At 35.2% G+C, this 21842-nt stretch overlaps 2 protein-coding genes across 2 annotated transcripts; one reads left to right on the top strand and one right to left on the bottom strand.

Annotated features, from left to right (window-relative positions):
• Nucleotides 1-1165: 1165 nt before the first annotated feature.
• Nucleotides 1166-6652, bottom strand: LOC126698333 (nitrate reductase [NAD(P)H]-like). Its single transcript, XM_050395482.1, has 4 exons — nt 5501-6652; nt 4279-4419; nt 3469-3701; nt 1166-2657 (listed from the first exon to the last, which is right to left on the bottom strand). The coding sequence occupies exons 1-4, from the start codon at nt 6516-6518 to the stop codon at nt 1380-1382; spliced, it is 2670 nt and encodes an 889-aa protein (XP_050251439.1). The 5' UTR covers nt 6519-6652; the 3' UTR covers nt 1166-1379.
• Nucleotides 6653-19881: 13229 nt separating this feature from the next.
• Nucleotides 19882-20670, top strand: LOC126698331 (probable calcium-binding protein CML29). Its single transcript, XM_050395480.1, has one exon. The coding sequence runs from the start codon at nt 19956-19958 to the stop codon at nt 20427-20429; it is 474 nt and encodes a 157-aa protein (XP_050251437.1). The 5' UTR covers nt 19882-19955; the 3' UTR covers nt 20430-20670.
• Nucleotides 20671-21842: the final 1172 nt, after the last annotated feature.

Raw genomic sequence — 21842 nt, 5'->3', positions numbered from 1 at the left:
CTCATTCTTCCCCCAATTTATAGCTTTAGAATAATGAAGGAATCATCATTATCCCTTGATCCTACTCGTGTGGGAAGGGCCCAATTTGATTATTCATGGCAAGGAATATGCTCCATCAGAAATGGGATTGAGAGCGTTGGAATTGGTTTTGGCCTCCATCAACTGTCTGGTAGCGTGGTTCCCAAGGGCATTCCTAGGATATCGATGTATTGCCAAACAACATAAGGGTACCCATTGAGCATCTAATGTGCAAGGTGTGTTCATATACCGAGCTTATGAGCAGTGGGCCGATCCTAACATTGATCTTGCGCTTGGTGATATCCAAATTTCCTTGGGCCTGGGCCTGGGCCTGAGGTAAGTGGGCCTATGGCTATACACCGTACAATTATTATTATTATTATTATTATTATTATTATTATTATCTTCCACTTCATCTCATCTGGATGAGATATTGATGAAACTCCATAAGAGAAATTCAACATAGAGATAGAAAATACAACTTAGCTTTCCATGATTAGAGAGAAACAAAAGGGTAAAACACAGTCAATACTCTTAATGCCAACTAAATTTAAGACATTTCAAACTGACTTGTTTCTTTGACCCAACTTGATCCCTAAATACCGTTAGGGATTGTTACTCATCTCTCTCTCTCTCCCTCTCCCACAAATCTACCACAATCCAAAACAAACCTAGCCAAATCCACAACAACAAAACCTAAAAAAAATCTGCAGCAAACCCACCACCACCACAAAATCACCACCACATCAAACCCACCGCAAGCAACCACCTCATCCACCACACAAAGCAAACAAAAAAACTCACCAACCCTATAGAAAGAGAAATGAGAGAGGAAGGGAAAGGAAAAGGAAGATCCATCAAGGGTAAGATTTGGCCAAACAAAAGAAAAAGAAAAGAGAGTCAGGTGAGATTAGAGGAAAAAGAATAGAGGTGAGAGAGAGAGAGAGCCAAAGACCACAACCAACGCCGATCCAAAAAATTGAAATCCTCCATCCAAACACGAACTCACAAGCAATATCAATCCAAACCAAAAACCACAAACCACCGTGAGCCCACCACCATGGCGTTGCTGCAATGATGACGAGAGAGAGAGAGAGAGAGAGAGAGAGAGAGTAAAACTATAAATAAATAATGGCTTGTAACGTCATTTGTGTCAAACCTCAGGGTGATTATTATATTTTACCCGAGACAAAAAGCCTAGGACCTATTCCGGGAATTTATTTTATCCTTTTCTCTCACAAGAAAATCCTAAAAGAAAAGGAACAAATATTAGTGTACAAGAGACAAACAAACAAAATACAAGGGATAAATAGTCCAATATATACAATCCCGCCTCACTTCTAAAACTTGTTCCATATCCTCTAAAACACCAACATCGAATTCTTGATATCATAATTCATCTTCTCCAGATTTGGCTGCACAGCAAACTGAATCATTGGCGGTGGTCCACATACCAAAGCCAAACTATCGTCTGATCCTTCTGGTATATGCTCTCGCAGAATACTTTCTGTGATGTATCCCACACTGTATTCCCACCCTTCCCTTTCAGGTTCTTTCACCACATACCACACCTTAAACTTGTCATGCTTTTCAGCCCAAGCATCAAGTTCTTCCCTAAGCAAAATATCATCCTCAGTATGATTCGCGTAGACCACGTACATTTCGGTCTCATCCTCTGCATCCTTCAAAATTGCTTGAACCACTTGATATATGGGTGTGATTCCTGTCCCACCAGCTACCATGGCTAGCTTTTTAGCAAACTTGGGCTTGCCATGAACTAAGAAGTTACCGCGGCCAGTATATTCTATGTGACCCAATGGTCCCTTCACGTCTAGAATCGAATCTAGTGGGAGCGAGTCTAGGTACTGTGACATTAACCCTCCATTAAGGAATTTCGGGTGCACATTTTTGAAGTAAATTTTAACCAATAAATCAAAGTACCCCACTTCATCAATGGTGCTCGTTGGAGTATAAGCTCGCATGCACAACTTATCGCCTATTTTAGCACACAGAAATATGTGCTTCCCTACTGGCAAACCCAAGACTTGGTCATCAGATGGCAATGCAAATCGAAATAACCTCACGTTATGGGATATTAACTTCTTGGTCACGAGCTTGCATTGGATTTTCTCACGTGGGACAAGTGCAACACTTCTTGTTGGCTTATTTTCTTTGACGGGATCGATGTGGGATGTGTTTGACACATTATCTGCAGTGATCAACGCGCCAATTTTATAGTCCTCTAGCATTTTCTTGGCCTTGTCAGAGTGGATGGCATCAAATTCTTCCGTGCAATCAGTGCCTGCATTGATTAGAATGCTGTCGGCGCCACCAGGGTGATCATTGAGGAATCGAGTGCAATCATAGATGTGGCCATGGACTATAATCCAAGCTGACTCAGCTGAGCTGTGATTTTTGACCTCAGACATTGAGTACATCTTTATGGTTGATGAGACAGTACTCTCCTTGATGGGGGATTGTTTGGTATCAGATGATTTCTCGACGCTTTTTTCCTTGGTCATCCATCCACCAGACTGGTTGCCAGGCAGAGTTGGATGCTCGAACACGATTCCAATCTCTCCCTTTTGAAGCTTGCACACATTTGTTTTTATCCGGAACCAGCAATTGTTCATCATTCCCTGTACAATATTGTACAAGAAGCTTGAAGTTAAAAATCATGTATTTCACTTTTGTGTTTTATTTTATACTTCACTAAATTATAACTTAATTATCACATATTTATTTATCTTTTAAATAAAAAAGGGTGAATCAAAAGTGAAAAAGGTGACTTCTATTAATCTAGGCACTTATAGAATTTGGCTGTGTTGTCATTTATGAATGCAATGCATTTAGGATGAGTTGCTAGCATGTGCACCTGAATATAAAAATAAAAATATAATTAATCAGGAGAGAAGTGGATGAACCCAAAGTACCCAACTAATTAATAGTTTTTTATATGTAAAATAACATTATTTTTTAATGATTAGACTCTAGGGTTTGACTCTAGGGTTTGTTTGGTAATATTGTTTATATTTTTTAAAGATATATACAAATGAAAAAATATATAAAAATACATATAACATTATTTAAAAACTAAAAAATATGGTTTAAAATTCCATATCAAACCACCCTGATAATGCAGTGAGAGTGAAATACTGGTTTAGTGGGTCAGACAGCTCCAAACATGTGGGGGCTGGCTCCAAAGAGAATGACGAGGAGGATCCAATGTGAACATTGTTAAAAAGAGCAATTTTGACTATTACGCTACCCTAAGTCCTTACGTACGTACAACGTAACCTAATTAAACGATGGGACCCAAACACACAATACAATACTCCAAGTGGGTCCAAGTCCAACCAAGCAAAAACAAGTGGACCACCATAGCACGTTGGTAAGTAGAAACCTCATGATTAGCCCATCAAAGCAAAGAGTAAACAATTAAGGATGTACCATTAGGTTCCAAATGAGCTTCTCCGGCTGGGTATTAAGGGCTTCATCCCAGGCTCGAACCGCAACCTCCTTGGCTCCAACCAGGTCCAGCATCTCCACCTCCAGTGTCCAAAAGCACCAGCACCAGTATTTCCCGTACTTGTTGGGCTTCTCCGGGTGGTCCAACGTGCAAACACGCCACGTATCTCCATTGTCCACACTCACCTCCACACGTGTCACTTTCCTCCCACCTCCTGTGTATAAAATAAGACTTATTTTTAAATATCTGGGCTGAAAACATCAAAAAGTGCCAACAGCCTCTTACCACCTCTACCAAGTGAGAGAAGATTTAATGCAACCACAAACTTCCAATCTAATTCACAAGGGTTGCCTATCCAAATTAAATGGTGACTTAAAACGTTAAAAACCACACAAGACACAAATATATTTGTCATGTCATGGTAGCAGAATACGGTTTTAATACTCTAAAAAAAGTTGCCACTTGTTTTACAAATTGGAACTTAGTTGGATAGAATATATATAGGATTCTATTTTTAACTAACGTTTATGTAAAAAAGATCATTTGAAAAACTTCCAACAAGGTTGATGTAAGCCAAGCTTCCAAATAAAAGTAGCTTTTTCTTGAAAACGGAAAGAGAGAGAAAGCAATTTATTTATGCAGATTCATTGAAACTACAAATACTGTACCACTAGATGGAAACCATGTGAAAAGTTGTGAACAAGAGGCATCCACGCGAGCTAACTGTTAAGCCCTGACTTAGTTGTAACTTGTACCCTCGTACCTACATGTATTATATACTGTGCACTCACCGGAATATGCGTAGCCTCTCAATGTGTATGGCCTCTGTGTTGTCCACGAGTTTATCGGCAAGATCTCATCGTGGCACGGCGACGTTATGACAGAGTTTATGTTCAGCTCGTTAATGATATACTCGGGCTTGTACCACCAAGCTGCACCCAATCCAAATCAGTCAACTCGATGCGTTAAGCAAAAAGAGATAAAACGAAAATAGGGTCTGATTATCGAATTGCCTTAGAAAATTTACTCTTCCTAAATCGTGCAAAAAAAGATATATATATATATATATATATATATAAAGGGTCCGATTACCAAATGCTCTTAGAAAAATTACGCTCCCTAAATTATAATGTAACCACGTATTTCTAAAATATAATAATATGATATTCTCTCTTTTTACATTAATTTATGATAGATTTCATAATATCTTTATATTTCTGACTTTAATTCATTAAGAATGGATCTCACAATATCTCTATACTTCTGACTTTCGTGACAAATGCATTAACAATTCTCTCACAAAAAATAAATTCCACAAATCTATGGGGCACTTATATTGAGGGAGTTGCTAACAGGAGATCATAATTATTGTGCTTAATGAGTACTGATAGCATCCATTAACAAAAGCCAAAAAAATAAAAATAAAATATTTCAGAGAAAAAAACAGTAACAAACCTTAGCAGAGTCTTACTCTCACACGTTACTTGGTTTTCATCCAGGGCAATGACATTTCAAAACCACACATGGTTGCTCTCACGTCATATTCTCTCATTGGATAATGAAAGCATATATCCTTGTTAATTAAAAAAAATGACATTATTTTCCTTTATTCTGTATAAAAAAAATGAAAAAAAATTTTAAAAAATTAAAAATAAAAACAAAAACAACCTTCTATCAACTTCTCTCCCCCAAGTCTCTATATAAAATTTAGTTTATTATTTTCTTACTAAAATTCAAAAAATTGCTCCATTTTCTAACAATCTTTTTAGTCAAATTATATATAATTCAATTACTTTGAATATTGTAATTTTAAAACGACACCTTTTATCATATCGGTTATTAATCATTTTATAAGGATAGTGTAATTTTAAGATCACACTTTACATCTATCATATGTTTGTCGGTCATGGTCAATTTTATTGGGACAAAGTTGTGGCACAAAAAATGATGGTGGTAGAAATTTTGCTAGTGTGCCAAGTGTGTGGTGGTGGATAAGAATCATAAGATAGATACCTTGGGAGGTAGCTAACTCAGCGTCAACGTGCGAAGGGAGCACTCTATTATCGTGATAATGATAGTAACAGTCAGATTCTCGGGTTGTGACTACGATCCGTTTCAACCATTTCACCATTCTCCCACCAATAAAACCCGGTATGATCATCCGCACCGGAAACCCGTGGTCCGGCGACAAATGCGCACCGTTTTGCATGTACGCCAACATTATATCTCTGGACGGATCCATAGCGATCTCGTATTTAATACTCGTACCGTATTTGGAGCCACCGCCACCTGGCAAGTCCTCGGCCCCTTCGAAACACACATTGAGGGCTCCACGTGTACGGCTGTAGATCCCACACCGCTTCAGCACATGGATTAGCGGTACACCGCGCCACACCGAAGTGGAGACCCCCGCGGCTCCCCAGTTGAAACCGATTGTCTGTTTCACCATGTTCTGCTCCTTCCGTCTGTTACCGGCGCAGACTAGAGTGACCGCTATTTCCCGGTTCGGGAACTCGGTGACGAGTTGCTCCATGGTGAACCGGGTCGGTTTGTTGACGAGTCCGGTTACTTCGACGGTCCAGGTCTCCCACTTGCCTTTGGGGACCGGGCCATGGTTGCGAACGTAGTGGAGTGGAGCCGGAGTTATGAACCCGTGGTGCATGAGCCGAGTAAGTGGCGGCTCGGAGTTGAAGGGGTGTTTTCCGGTGAGGCGGACCATGGTAGGGTTGCGCTGCACCCAATTGTCTGACGTGGCCTCATCTCGTTGGTCCCAGATCGGCGGCTCTAATTCGCTGTCCCCTTTCTGCACCAATTCCCAGAAATCGTTCTCATCTTCGTCCTCGCTTGATGAATCTAGCTCCGTTATGATGGCTTTGTTGGGACGCGTGATCTCCGGAATTGACGGGAATGGACGGTTACGATCTGGCGTGTCGGAACGGTGGTTGTTTTGAACGGATTTGAATGTGCGAACGACGCCGTTTGTGGCGGGTTCCATATGAGTGAACCGGCGGTTCTCTACTGAGGTTGTCATTGAAAAGAGGGAGAGAGATTTTTTGTTTTTTGTTTTTTGTTTTTTTTTGTTTTCCAAATTACAAAAATAAAAAAATGAGGCACTTTTTTGAGCGCTCACTTTTTTGAGCGCTCACTGGGTAAGGAAAGAAAGAGCGGGGTCATCGGACATTTATAGGGGCTGGTAGTAGACGAAACGGGTCAAATAGAATGTGGGGGGGGGCTAGAGGGCCCATATGGTGACTATGAGTCGAGCCAGTTGACATTTGTGGAGGGAGCCATGAGCTTGAGTTGTTTTGGTAAATTGGTTTGTGTTTGTGACAAATTAGAGTTGATGATAAGACAGGTTGGGTCATGGATATTTCGAATTTATTTGATATATATTTTTTGGATGGGCGCGGAGCAGGTTGGTACAGTGTGCGGTGAAAGCATTTGCCATCGCCGGTGACCCATCACCAATGAAATAAAAAAGATAAAATTTAAGGACACAATTTTTATATTACAACTAAAGTTAAGTGTGAGTGGTAAAAAATCAATGATAAATTTATATGAAAGTAATTATTCTCTAGTCACAATTGATCACTTCATTAAGTTCTACAATCATATACTCCTATAAGAAAATAAAAAAAAGACTCAAAGAAGGATCTCGTTTCAGTGAGGGCTATCCGTCCTACAATAGCACTTCCGTGGAATACACCAATTATAATTTTGGCGGCTTTCTGATAACAAATTTGGTCTCCAAGTAAGGAATTATCGGTCAAAAGTTGTGACAAAAATTATAATAGTTAAAAAAAAAAAAAGGTGCGGTAACTTGCCTCCAACAAATGTGCGGTAATGAAAGTAGTGGGAGAGAATGGCTCCAAGCCTCCAACAACCTAAGAGCATCCATATCCGGATTTCATATCTCATCTTATTTTACCATCCTAAAAAGTTACTTTATTAATTATACCATATCATTTTACAATACACCTAGCATCCCAACTTTTATTTTCCTATTCTACTCATTAAAATAATATTTCTATACAATAAAATAATATATCCCACAATTACCATAATTTACAATACAACACATTATTTATTCTTTCTCTCTTTTTATTTCTGTTCAACAACCACAATCACCACCACTGCCGCACTACACACACCTGACACCACCACCACCAGCAACCCATAATCTACCGTCAACACTAAAAAAAAAAAAAAAAAAAACCCACACCACCCATTGACCCAAAACCCACTCCGACGGAGCCATAAACACCCACCCCACCGTCAGCCCACCAGCCACAACCACAAACCCCAATAGCTGAACCAAAAAAAAAAAAAAAGAACACAATCCAACGCCAACACAACACAGCCACCACCAACAAACCCACAACCACCATAAAACAAACCCACAACCACAAAAACAAATTAAACCCACGCCACCGAAACCCACGCTGATCAAATCACAAATCAAGCCCAAACACCGAAACCACACACTGATCTCAACCTTGTGGCATCCTTGTTGCTGCGTGAGAGAGGCTGAGCATGAGAGAGGCTGAGCGTGAGATGAAGTGGATCGTTAAATGAGGCTTGAATCACATCCTTGTTGCCATGGCCGGTGATAGTGGGTCAGGCTATGGTGTGGTCACAGTGGTGGCTATGGGGTTTTGAGTTTGAAGAGAGGAGAGCAGAATGACAGAGAGAAGGAAGATAGAGTAAAGAAAAGAAATAATGAGAGAGAGAGGAGAGAGAAAGTTGGTCGGATAAAAAGGATGAGAGAGACATTAAAAAATAATTTTTAGAAATACAATTGTGCTACAGTAGCATCTTATTAATAAGATGCTATTGTAGCACAATTGTAAATTTTTTTACAATTTCGAAGGTTTACAAGTCCAAATGCTGGGTGATTTTTGGCTCCAGATGGTAAAATCTATCAAGATATGGGATATGAAAAGCCGGCTGCGGATGCCCTAAGTACCAGCATAGTATGGTCATATTGTAAATAGGGGTGACATTTTTTATCTATATCCATGAACCCGCCCGTTATCCACCTTATTTGGATAAGTCTTAACCCAACCCATTTAAGTATTTGGGTTAAATGGATAAAGAACCATTTGGTTATTTAATTCGATGGGTCTAAATGGATAAATCCACTAATATCCACTAAACCCATCTAAAATTTAGAATTAAATAAACCCACTAAAACCCAATAAACCCTTCTAAAATCTAAAACTTAAATAAACAGTCTTCCTCTCCATCAAATTTTCTCAATAACCAAACACTTTTCCAAACACTTTAACCTCTAGATTTCTAAGCCCTAACACTTTCCCTCAGATTTTCTCAGTAACCAAACAAAAGGAAATTTTAGAGAGAGAACTAGGATGGAATCGGAGTTCACTAGAGGCAGTGTATCAGCTTATTTACTAATAAAATAAAATAAAACACAAACCCAGATATAAAAACTAAGTAAAAATCACAAACCCAACTATTTTTTTTTTATATATATATAAAGTGAGATAGAAAGAGAGAAAGAGAGGCCAACAGAGACGGCGGTGTCGACGACCTCCTTCTGCATTTCGGGGAGCACGTCGGCGATCTTGATGATGACGCACTTGCCAGTGGGAGGGGTGGCTACAACCACCTCAGACGAGGGTTTCCGGTCATCGGAGCTCAATGGTTTCATCGTCAGTGCTCCTTGGATGCTTCTCTTAGCGTCTTTGCTCATTTTTTATTTATTTTTATTTTATTCTTTATATTTTTGGATTTGATAGAGAAATGGCTGGATCGGACGAGAACAATCCGAGCGTGATCGGACCCAGAAATCTTCAAGGTACTTGACCAGGATTTGAATTTCTTTTTTCCTCTATTGGGTTTGTGCCTTTTGTTTTTGAATTTTTAAATTTAAGATCAGAAACCCTAGTCTGAAATTTACTTTTTCTCTTTCTTTCTCTGATGGTTTGTTTGGTTGCCGAGTAAAACAGAGGGAATAGAAGGGAAAGAGGAAATGAAAGTAATTTTGAGACTCTGTTTCGTTGCCGAGAAAAACAAAAACAAAGAAGAAAAAAGTCATTTTCTTTCTCTCTCTCTGGCTTTGTTTGGTTGCTAAGAAATGAATTTTGTGAAGGGAAAATGAAAGGAAAGACCAGGAAAAGTGATTTTTGAATTTTTGTTTTTAAAGTTTTTAACAAGTTATTTATTTATTTGTGTCATATTGGGTTAAATGGGTGGGTTACTAATTAAATGGGTTGGGCGGGTAATGGATAATTAATTTATAAATAAATGGGTCATAAATGGATAATTACACACTCAACCCATTTATGACCCAACTCGTTTATGACCCAACCCGCCCATTTGCCACCCTTAATTGTAAATGATGTGCGGTAACTTGCCTCCTCTTTTCTTTACTCCATTAAGTTTTTCACATCTACACTGGCATTGTAACTCTGTAGCACATTCTTTAACAAAACGAGCAGTTTGCTCCTCCTCTTATTAGCCTAAATAAAAGATGTACCACTAAATATTGCACTTGTACTCAGGGACGGAGCCATACATTGGCTTTGGGGGGCAATGGCTCCCCCAATTTTTATTTTTATTTTTAAATATTAGTATATATGTAGTACTAATTTTAGCAATTGTTATTCTATAAAATTACACTTTGCCAAATTCTCAAAAAAAAAAAAAAAAACAAAACAAAACAAAAAAATTTACACTTCGCCCCCCCTTAATAATACCATTGATTCTTTTAAGAGTAATGCTATAGTCACACACTTTTCTTTAAAAATTTTACAAACTATTGAGGTAATAAATTAATTCTTATTGGTTCATATCTGAACTCACCATTTATATTACTTTTTTACTTATCAATAACCACTTACCATATCAGATATTTGTAAAAAAGTTTGTAACTCTAGAATTTTCCTCATTTTAAAGGCCATAAAAAAATTGATAAATCTAAAATCTAAAACAAAATATGCTAGCCCCAAAAAATTAGCCCAACAAAAATGACCAATAACAAAACTAAAAATAAAAAAAAATAAAAATAAGTCAAGTAAATCAGTTTCACCAAAAATAATTTTGTCATTATCTAATAGAAAGCGCATTAAAAAAAAAAAAAAAAAACACCTCAGTAGTTAAGCAGAGCCCATACACAACTAGCATAACGGACAGCAGAGCCACCCCAAACCCTAAATCCTAGCTCTCTACTCCATGATGATCTTAACCGCTTTTTTTGTTTTTTTTTAAAGAAACCGCCTTCCTTAATGATTAAGGCCTGAAATTCTTTAAAAAAAGGAGAAAAAAAAAAAAAGTAGTGGTAGAGAAAGGACAACGTGTCTAGGAGATATAAAATATGATATAAAATATACGCATGGTAGGGGGAGAGGAATTTTTGCCATCCTAAAGCAGTAAAGCCAAGCCGTAGCCTAAAGGTTTGTTTGTTTGTTTTTTATTTTCATAAGCCGCCAAGGATTTGGCTACTGTTAAAGTCCACCAACAATTTATTTCATCTCACCATATGCACTCGTAAAAATCAAATTTATTAAATTATAGACTCTAGTTTCCTCCTCAAATTTATTATAGAAAAAAGGTTGCGTTGCTATCAAGCTTTTTACTTATGTCTGGATCTGTCCAAAAGAGAAAAGAAAAGCTTGGCTTGTTATTGATATTATCTTAATAAGGAAATAGCCTGGAGAGATTCTATATGTTTTTTGGATGGGAGATTGGCACGGGTAACGTGGGTAATGGTTTTACAAAGCAATGTAAAAGGACAGTAGAAGTGTTTGGATTCTTCATACGGAGATAACAAAATACTTCTTTTACTTTATAAAAACTTGGACAGGGGCGGAGCTGTGTTGAAGGTTGCCCCCCAAAATTTTGAATTTTTTAAAATTATATATATATATATATAATTATTTTAATATTTTCAAAGTTTAGTCTATAAAAATAAGAGTTGGCTCCTCCAAATATTTGAATTAATCCAATAATGATGCTCTTAAAAATAATAATTGGTCTAATAGTTATAAAGATATAACTTTATTTTTTGCTATTCTATTTTTTATTGTAAAATGTGCTCTTACATCTATTAAATATTTGATAAAGTTTGGCATTAAACATATTTGAATATATCTTTTTTAACCTGTTATGTAGCGATTAACAAGTCATCGACTCATTAAAAAAATCTTGTCACTAAAACTATACATGAAATGTGTCTTTAGTTGACACATAATAGGTTAGAGCAAGATAACTTTAAATATGTTTAGAGCCTAACTTATTTTAATGTCTTTAGTTGCATGTTTTTGAAATTTTCATTAGTTCAATTGAAAGATTTTTTATTTAGTATAAAATTTGATAATTTGTATTTAAAATGAAACATTTTAAGAATTTCACTATGAAAATGGAAAAAATGAATTTTATTTTATAAAGATTATCATCAAACATTACTTTGATTGAAAATAATAAGTTCTTTTTTTTTGTGAGTGTATATATATAACTTATCAAATAAAAAAGTGTGTATATATGTGTGTATATATAATAAAAAAACGTGTGTGTATATATATGTATATGAGGGTTGTCTTAATAAATATATTAGTGCCGCAACTTGGCCCCCCCAAACAAAAATTCCTGGCTCCGCCTCTGCTTGGACTAAAACATAGATGTACCAAATAGAATCTCTGTGCTAGGTAACTCATTCCACTTTGATCCAATGCCCCTCCAAAGGACCTTCCCCACTAAACAATCCTCCCAACGTGTGTATAGGATTTCAAAATAATAATAATAATAATAGATGAGTTACGATATCAGTAGGCTGTATGCTCCAAACTTGATGGTGAATCAATAATTTGAAAAGAGGAAAAGGGAACTCGAGTTTGATAAACTCGAGTTCCAAAAACAGTCCAACTTACTAAATAAGTTCAAACGCATGCTAGTCACCGAATTTTTTCTGAAAAATATATTATTTACCAAATTTTGCCAACTATTAGAGTGCACTGGTTTGCTACTAGCAGTGGCGGTACTATGATTGTTTTCTAGAGGGGTCAATAAGAAACATAAATTATACAAAATCTAAAACAAAAGAGGAATTGAATATATTGACATCACCAAAAAAAAAAAAAAAAAAAAAACCCAAATACATAAAGTTTTACAATTGTTTTCTACAAGGATTTATATTTTAAATTGTTGCATGATATCTTCATTATCAATCCTACGATCTACATCTCTTTTAATGTACATAGCCAAACAATCATTCATCCATTGATCTCTCATTTGATTGATTTATTTCAAATTTTTTATGATCTAAAAGGGCCTTTTCTAAGCTTTAAAATTAACAAATTTCTACTTTTGTTGTTGGACATTTTTTCTCCAGATATTAGATTAAATTGGTTTGTTATTGGGTTGTGTGTGTGTGTGTGTTTTTAAAAGGAACAAGATATTGTTAAGAAGATCATATTCTAGCTTATTTAAGTTAGGCTTAAAAAAAAAAATTTAAGGTCAGGGTCTTCAAATTTTTATTTTAAGGGGTCAAAAGAATATATATATATTTCACCAGTTCATGGGGTTCATTTGAACCCTCTAGGCTTCAAGTGGAGCCACCTACAGGTGCCAGCCAAGGATCCCCCAACAGTCAAGTCAGTATTTCTATCAAGAACTCAAATATAGGAAGTGGAAGATTAGTTGTGCATACTTTTGCTTGGTGAGGTCAGGTCCTTTATATAGAGAACTTGGAGTGGGTTTACTTGTTAAGTGCCACTATCATCATGGGAGATGTGTGGACTTAGTGGGGAGAATGGAGCAGATTTCAGGGAATTCAGCCCATGTCTTAGAATGGCTAGTCGTGTAACTGACTTCTTGGTTATTGGGAATGCTTGGAATTTCCTTAAGACGAACTTATCTTCTCTCTTGGACACTACTTCTTCAAAATCTGTGGACGACTCTTATGGACAATGATTCATTTTTCAGTTACACATCAATACCAATTTCAAATTTATAAAAATAATGAAATAGATTATACAAATTATTATCTTAATCATTTTGCTTGAAAGTATATAGATATATTCGAATAAAAATCCACTATTCTACTTTCTACTTTAAATTCCATCAATTAAAATGTGCAATGTTTTATTTTATTTTATGTATCGGTTACTTAACTAAAAAAAAAAACTTCTAATAGGTTGTAATTATGTAGAACATAAAGTGAAATATTTGGATTGAGACGTGAGATTTTTATTTTATATATTAATGTATTAAATTTTGAAACTGATAACATCAATTAGTTGATTTTTTTAATATGACAAAAATTATTCTAGGATAGTATAAACATGTCATAAGATTGGTACATATTTTTATAATTTTATAATTGTGCAATATATTTTATAGAAAATTGAAGACATTTCACTTTTATTTGACCTCATGATATTTGACACATATGCTTTTGAAGATTCACAATTTTACACGTCAAAATATATGTGTGTATATATAATCAAGTTTAAATTATATTATATATTTCTTCATCTAAAAAAAATTCTATTCAATATTTAAATCCTTAATTGACATCTTGTCACATCATATTGTTAAAATGATTTTTTTTTTTTTTTTGAGAAATATATTGTTAAATAGTAGAATACATAGTTTCATATGCAAATACAATAAAAATAATATGAGATATACTATGTCCATAACATTTTCACAACATTTTCATAACAAATTATATGTGGTAAGTTGTTATTGGTTTTAATTTGAATCCATAATTGCAATTACTTTTTTACTCATTAGTAACATCTAATAAAAATCGACCACTTACTATTTATTGTAAAAGTGTTATGAAAATGTTGTGAATATAAAATTTCTTTAAAAATAATACCTATTAATGATTATCATAATTATAATATTTAATAGTTCTATATAAAAATAAAATCTTAATAGATACTTTATGTAGGGACTGAGTTTGAGCACTTCTTCTATTAGATGAGTGGACTCAGACCCAACTAGCCCAATACAATAAATTTATAGAGAATGAGTTTAAAAACTAGGTCTTAGTGAGGGTTACAACAACTGGACTTGGTTATGAGTGGATTGAATAACAAGGACGTGGACTAAAGTGTGAAATTCTGTCCTCAGCCCTCATCCGAGGAGCTTGTTGTTCTTATTATTTTTTTGGTGCTTGGTTACAAAGGTTTCAAAGATCATACAAATTGCTCCCATGTTCTCTCTTTCTAATTCCCCATCCCCCTTTTCCTCGAGGATTTCTCACGTTATATATTCCCTTCCAGTTGATCTTAACCCTCCATTTGTTGATCATGCAGGTCACTACTCGAGTGCTTGTCTCATCAGCCGCCTTCCCAAATCTTTTGTGAGTTGTAGCAACCAAGGCAGCACTGTTCAGGGGTCATTTCCTCATTAATGCGGTCAAAACGTTAGTTGGGAGAATTTAATGTGGAGGTGACATTTTCTCCTTGAATTGCTCCTCCACTAGACTCCCATGGCCAACCCATTGTACTTTTCCTTTTTCTTGGGATGCTCTGGGAGGCTACCTTCGATGGCGTGCCGCTCTTCCCTTCTATGATCTCGATTGGCCGAGAACAGGATTGTCCTCGGCGATGTTTCTCGGCAATTTGGGCTTTCTTCGTTCGTCCTCGAGCATTTCTTCCTCCTCGGCGTGGGTCTTGGGCTTAGGCCAGGGTTGCCAAATTCTTCGACCCCACACTTTATTAATTAAATACCATGATTATCAAATTTCATATTTAATATTTCATATACAAACACAATCATAATAAACGTTTATAAATAGCTATCATACTTAACATTTTTTTTTTGGGGGGGGGGGGGGTTGTAATCAAATTTCATCATATTTACATACAAATTAGAAGAGTGAAAATTATATTTGTAGATGAAATCCTATTTAATTAAATTTTCTCATGCATTACACATGTTATGCACTAGTATACATATATAACCAAAACATTTGGCAGTTAACTTCATAATATTTTGATTATAAGCTTTTGTGACTTTACAATTTTGACTATATATATATATATATATATATAATATTTTAAATTCTATTTTATATTTAAATTCTCCATTATAATCTTGCCAAGTCATTTTTTTAATTAAATGGTGAAATAAATATTTTTACATTAAAATATAATTATAATAAATGCTAATTAATAATTACAATAATTATCAAATTTCATATATAAAAAAAAGAGAAAAAAAAATCATATTTTGTCAAACTTTACCCTGCATTGCACAAGTTTCTAAGTAGCCATATACATTATACTAAAATCAAAGAGCGATTAAAATCAAAATTGAATCTAAATTAGTTTCTAATTTTTGTTTCGTTTTATGTCATGTTTCCAATTTAATTTTTTTAAATTTTGGTTTTAAGTGACCCATCGATAATACTCAATGCGAAAACCAGGATGACCACCTCATCATCACTATTATTGAATGTTTCTATGAATAAGCACGGGTTACAATTTAGTAACTTAATTAAAATTTTAAATTAGATTCTAATTTTTTGAAAAATATCCTAATTGCACTCTAATTTGATGCCAAAGTTTGTTTAGGTTTTAAATTTGCTTCATTTTTGCACCAAGAGTCATTTTTATCTAAAATTCTGTGTGAAGTATCTTTACAATTTCTTTTGACCCTTTCTCATTACTCTTTTTTTTATTTTTTTTATCTTGTGTCAAAAATATATTTACAATGGATAATCATATTCTCTAAATCCATTTATGATAACCAATCTCGATCTGCTACACACTCTTATGCTATTCTTAACTCCCATTTGATTCAAATTGCAATATATAAATAGGTCTGAGCAGAGAAAGATTTAAAAGGGTGTGGCTTGTGTCCAGTGGAAACTTCCACTGGACATGTGTCCACCATCCAATGTGTCCAGTGGAAATTTCCATTGGACACAAGCCGTGTCCGATTTAAAAATGCAGGATATAGCCCAAAGGGCTCTCTTTGTATCGCCACATCCAATTCCAAGGGCCATTGGTCTCACCTTCCACAGTGAGCCAAGTAACTCATGTTTTGGCCCCTTGTTGTTTGGTGCTTGGAAAGGTCACCTAGTTTTCACTTTCAGTTTCCCCGCGCGCAACAACATGGCCCCTCTTTCAATTATATTTATCCAATTCTTAATTCTCATCCCCACAAATACGAAAACAATAAAGGCTATAAGGTTAGGTTTTTCTGTGTACGAAGGTATCAACTATAAAAACCATGGCAAATCAAACTGTGTTGTTTCCCACCAGGGGTTGTTGAATGGTGAACCTTTTTTCTCAGTTAAAAAAATTCCCCATTCATAGCATAACAGACAAGATTTGATCTTGTGCTAATTAAGTTGATATTCCTTAACATTATCCTAAGTTTTATATTTTTGTTGCCCCATCTTTATTTTATCTTTTGTATTGTATCCCTAATTTCATTGGACACTTCATTCTTAGAGCACTAGGACTTCTCGGGAGCCTTAATTTATACGGATCATTTATTGGACCTAGTCAAGGAACTGAGTCCCAGGATAAGATTTACTGGATATATATTAGTCAAATTTGGGGGAGAGTAAGTTGGTGGAAAAAAATTTGTGGACAAATCCCACCAGAAAATAACGGCAACTTTTCTAATTTCAAATCATTGGTAGTTTTCAGATAGGTATTCAATGTTTTTCAAAATATGGATCATTTCATTCACAGTGATGAATTTGATATATGCATAATTTCTTTCATACATTACAAGTCTCGTATACTATGAAAATGAGGAAGCATATATTGTCACATACTGTAAGAGGGTGATGTTGTGATACATACATCTAATGTATGAGGAAGGCAAGGACTAAGAAGCTTAGAGGACAACAGGAAAACAATAAAAAAAGTGATTGCAAAATGGTTTAGCCAAAGATTAAAAAAAAAAAAAAAAAAATTATTGCATAAAAAAATTAATGAATTAAATAAATATTGCCTTATTGTGTTTGATGGGGAAAGATAAATGAGAAAAGTAAAGAGTGGATGAATTCACTGTCGCTATCATGGTCAATCGGCCATCTAATTAGTGAATTTTTATTTGTTTTTAAATTCTAGGGAAAATAGTTTCTGTCAGCCATTTATTTTTAATTTGGTGGACTTCTGTTTTTCTAATCTTTTTGCTGTTTAATTTTGATTTTTGTCACTACACATGTTGGAAAAGTGCCATTTTTCACGACTACGTTGCTCGTTTCTTGCTGCACATCACTTGAGAAAATAAGAAGTGATATCAAAGCAACAAAATAATATATATATATATATATATATATATTTATATATAGAAAGAGAGAGAGAGAGAGATTTGCAGGGGAAGGGGAGTCCTTCGGGATAGCCAAAGGAACTGGATTAATGGATTTTCAATGCGTATTGGTTTTGTCACAAATAATGCTGCAGAACTGTTGGGCAGTTAGAAAAGGTTTATTAATTTCCTGGGAACTTGATTACAAATTTATAAACTTGCAAATTGATTATGAAATTGTGATATGCTGGCTAACATCAAATGAGACAATGACTTCGGGCCTCTGGTTATGACTTCATTAATTTGTGATTGCAGAGCCTATTAAGCAAAGCGTGGATCGTCCTTCTATGTCATGTCTTCTATGAAGCTAACAATATTACAGATAGTCTGGTCAAGAGATAAATAATGCAAAAAAGCACTCGAAGAATATGCACAATTTCAAACTTTTGTAACTAATCCCTGTATAGGGATCTTTTGGAAAAAAGCACTTCTAGAAAGTGTTCCTTAATATTTTTGAACACTACTTTCTTTTTCTTTTTTTCTTTTCTTAAGAGAGGATGGTCATCCAAAATTAAAAGTGATTTCTGCAAGATCAATTGGATTAGGCAGGAAGGCCCAATGGTAACGTTACCTGATGCTGATCTAAAAATCTGTTGCAAGCCCTGGCCCAAAAATACAATATAGAATAGAATTTGTCTGGATCCTATATATTTACTCAGGAATTGGACTGGGAAAAGAAAAATAATTCAACCATCGTTTTAGATTGTAACTTGTAACTTTAACCCGTGTTGGGCTCAGGCAGGAATTTGAATTGATTATCGATGTGTCAGCTTCCTTCCTTCAATTACTTCAGGCCTTGAAAGTATCTCCGGTCAGTGCAGCCTGCTAAAACTTGTATTTTCATGAATGGGCTTCAAGCTGCCTAGCCTATTCTGTTGAATCTTTTTAATCACCACAACTATTGGGCAAAGATACAGCACATTCTTGTTGAGCTTTTCTTGTTACTGGCCCAACCCAGATATACTTTTTTTTTTTTTTTAATATTAATTGCCATTTGCCTTGTAATATATATATATATATATATATATATTTTTTTTTTTTTCGCACTTTTTCTTTGAAGGCATATACAATTTGTCCTAACCTTTCACAATTCATGTTAAGAACAACATAACAGATTGTTACATGTTTCTTGTAGATTATTTTGACAGTGATTTAGCAAGTGTTGGAATCAAATGAAAATTACCAATTGTTTCAAAGTTTTAAATAATTAGACTGATAAATTTAATCATTTAATAAATATTTTAACACTAAAGTTTCCTATAATCTGCTGAAGTATTGGGGGAATCAAAATTCAAAATCCAGATAACATCAACCGTTGCAATTAGAAAAAACTTATTCCAACAAGTTGAGGATAAGACTGAATAAGTTATGAGCATAAGAATTAAGAACCTTTTGCTTTTTCCAACTTTATGTCATCACAAAGTAGTCCCAAAAGAATAATGGACATCCCTTTTTTGCTATATTTATGGAAAGATATGAAGGTAAATGCAAGGACAAGATACAGCACATTCTTGTTGAGCTTTTCTTGTTACTGGTCCAACCCAGATATACCTTTTTTTTTTTTTTTTTTATTAATTGCCATTTGCCTTGTAAGATAAATTTTTTTTTTTCGCACTTTTTCTTTGAAGGCATATACAATTTGTCCTAACCTTTCACAATTCATGTTTTTTTTTTGATAAGCTTTCACAATTCATGTTGAGAACAACATAACAGATTGTTTACATGTTTCTTGTAGATTATTTTGGAAGTGATTCAGCTAGTGTTGGAATCAAATGAAAATTACCAATTGTTCCAAAGTTTTAAATAATTAGACTGACAAATTTAATCATTTAATAAATATTTTAAAACTAAATCCATGGGAAGTTTCCTATAATCTGCTTAAGTATTGGGGGAATCAAAATTCAAAATTCAGGTAACATCAATCGCTGCAATCAGAATAAACTTATTCCAACAAGTTGAGGATAAGACTGAATAAGTTATGAGCATAAGAATTAAGAACCTTTTGCTTTTTCCAACTTTATGTCATCACAAAGTAGTCCCAAAAGAATAATGGACATCCCTTTTTTGCTATATTTGTGGAAAGATATGAAGGTAAATGCAAGGACAAGTTCTGCACTATCTTCTTCTCATGAAAAAAAAAGTTCTGCTCTATCTATAACCTTCAATGGCTCAAGTTGGCTCTATATCTGCACAAACTGAGATACTGAGCCATGTTCTAAGTCTAGTGGAAGCATTTAGAGCTTTTGACTCAGACAATGATGGATCAATAACAGTTGCTGAACTCGGTGGCATCATGGGATCACTTGGGTACAATCCAAGTGAACAAGAGGTAAGGGAAATGATGCAGAAAGGAGACACTGACAATAATGGTTTGCTGAGCATGGAGGAGTTCTTGGAGATGAACACCAAGGATTTGCAAATTGGGTCCTTGGGGAATCTCCTTAAAGCGGCCTTTGAAACTTTGAAGGGTGATGAGGATGAGGTTTTGACAGTAGATGAGCTGTTTCAGGTCATGGGGAGTCTGGGCTTTCACTTAACTCGGGAGGATTGTCAGAGTATTGTTGCTTCCATGGATGGAGATGGAGATGGAGCTGTTAGCTTTGAGGATTTCCAGCTCATAGTTACTTCCCTCCTCTAAATACCAAGTCTTTTATGCTTAATATGCAGCAAGTAATAACTTTATAGGCTTAATGGGGTTTTATTGGGTCAGACTCAGATCAGATTACGTTATTAATTTGCTCTGACCCAAATGATCACACATCAATCAACTTAAGTATGCTTATTATATAGACATGAACATGCCTAAGTATGGATCAAATACCAGCCTGGAGCTCCCTTTAAAATAAATTATGCAAAAAGTTCTTGTTGTATTAGTATCATCATTATTTGTTTTTGGATGCAAATTTTATTTTGAAACATTGTAGAGTGTAGGCTATAGCAAATCATACAAACAGGCCAACAAAACAACCCAACTACAATTTTAAAAAAATAGAAAAATCATTTGACCATATGGACCATATAGTCCTATTCACAAGAAAACAGAATGAGGAATACCGACGTTGTTGGAGAATATGGTAAGATTGTTGGCTTTTTGCATGAATAAATTCTTCCACGGATCACTTCGTTAACATATTATACGTAATTAAGTTCTTTTACTTTGACATCTTTAGCGGTATAAATTCTGGAACTCCTTTTCCACTAAACACTTCAGAGGACTAAGAGAGTACGTATACATCAACTAGTTCTTGGCAATTTCTCTTTGCAAATTCCACAGTGAAAACACTTAATTAGTCTTAGGATTAATTCTATGCATGGTGCCTTTACAGAAAACACGAAATGTGTCTCCAATAAAACCCCATTGGAAGTCTATCTCTTTGTGTAATTAGTCAGTTATGAAAAAATTAGGGCATAAGAGCACTAGCAATAGTGATGCTAAATAGCCATATAGCTATTTTTAGCACCACTAAATATCAAAATGTACCTTACAATAGTAGAGCCAAAGCTATATTTTTTGGCTTCACAGTTACTTTTGGCTGAGCATTGTAGCTGAAAGGTAAAAAAAAAAAAAAAAAAATTGCGTTCACACTATTTTTGTCTCTCTCCTCACTACCTCTCTGTGTCTCTCCTAATGCAAATCACACTCAATTTTCACTCACAGAGCTCAGAGACTCTCTCTCTCTCATGGCGTCCATGGCTTCCCTTCTCCATTGAAAGCTCCAACAGCAACACAATCACAAACCTTCCTTCTTCTTCTTCCAATAGCACTTAGTCTCCGACTCTGCTTCTTCTTCTTCATAGAGCATAGAGAAAATTCTCATGTCGAACATTGGCGAAATCGCTTGCTGAATCATGAGGGCCGGGGTGTACAACAACGCAAATTGTGACGCGCTTCATGTCAAATCAGCTAACGAGGCCATCCTTCTTGGGCATGGGTTTCGGCCTCTCTCTTGTGTTTCGAGCATGGGTTTCAGCTTGGGTTTGTGTTTTGGTCTGATTTTTCTGATTTCTTTTTTTGTTCTTCTTCACTGGTTTTGATGGGCATTGGTTACAA

The sequence above is a fragment of the Quercus robur genome, chromosome 9 (assembly GCF_932294415.1).
Source record: "Quercus robur chromosome 9, dhQueRobu3.1, whole genome shotgun sequence".
Taxonomy (NCBI): Eukaryota; Viridiplantae; Streptophyta; class Magnoliopsida; order Fagales; family Fagaceae; genus Quercus; species Quercus robur.
Note: the sequence above shows the minus strand (reverse complement) of the source record. Positions and strands in the feature narration are given on the sequence as shown.

What these genes read in the sequence shown, in the direction of transcription:
- LOC126698333 (XM_050395482.1), bottom strand. Translation starts at nt 6,518, where the DNA reads ATGACAACCTCAGTAGAGAACCGCCGGTTCACTCATATGGAACCCGCC. An exon ending in GAGAGGCTACGCATATTCCG is followed by an intron (nt 3,702 to 4,278) that starts GTGAGTGCACAG and finishes TTTTATACACAG; the next exon opens with GAGGTGGGAGGAAAGTGACA. An exon ending in AGCTCATTTGGAACCTAATG is followed by an intron (nt 2,658 to 3,468) that starts GTACATCCTTAA and finishes AATATTGTACAG; the next exon opens with GGAATGATGAACAATTGCTG.
- LOC126698331 (XM_050395480.1), top strand. Translation starts at nt 19,956, where the DNA reads ATGGCTCAAGTTGGCTCTATATCTGCACAAACTGAGATACTGAGCCAT.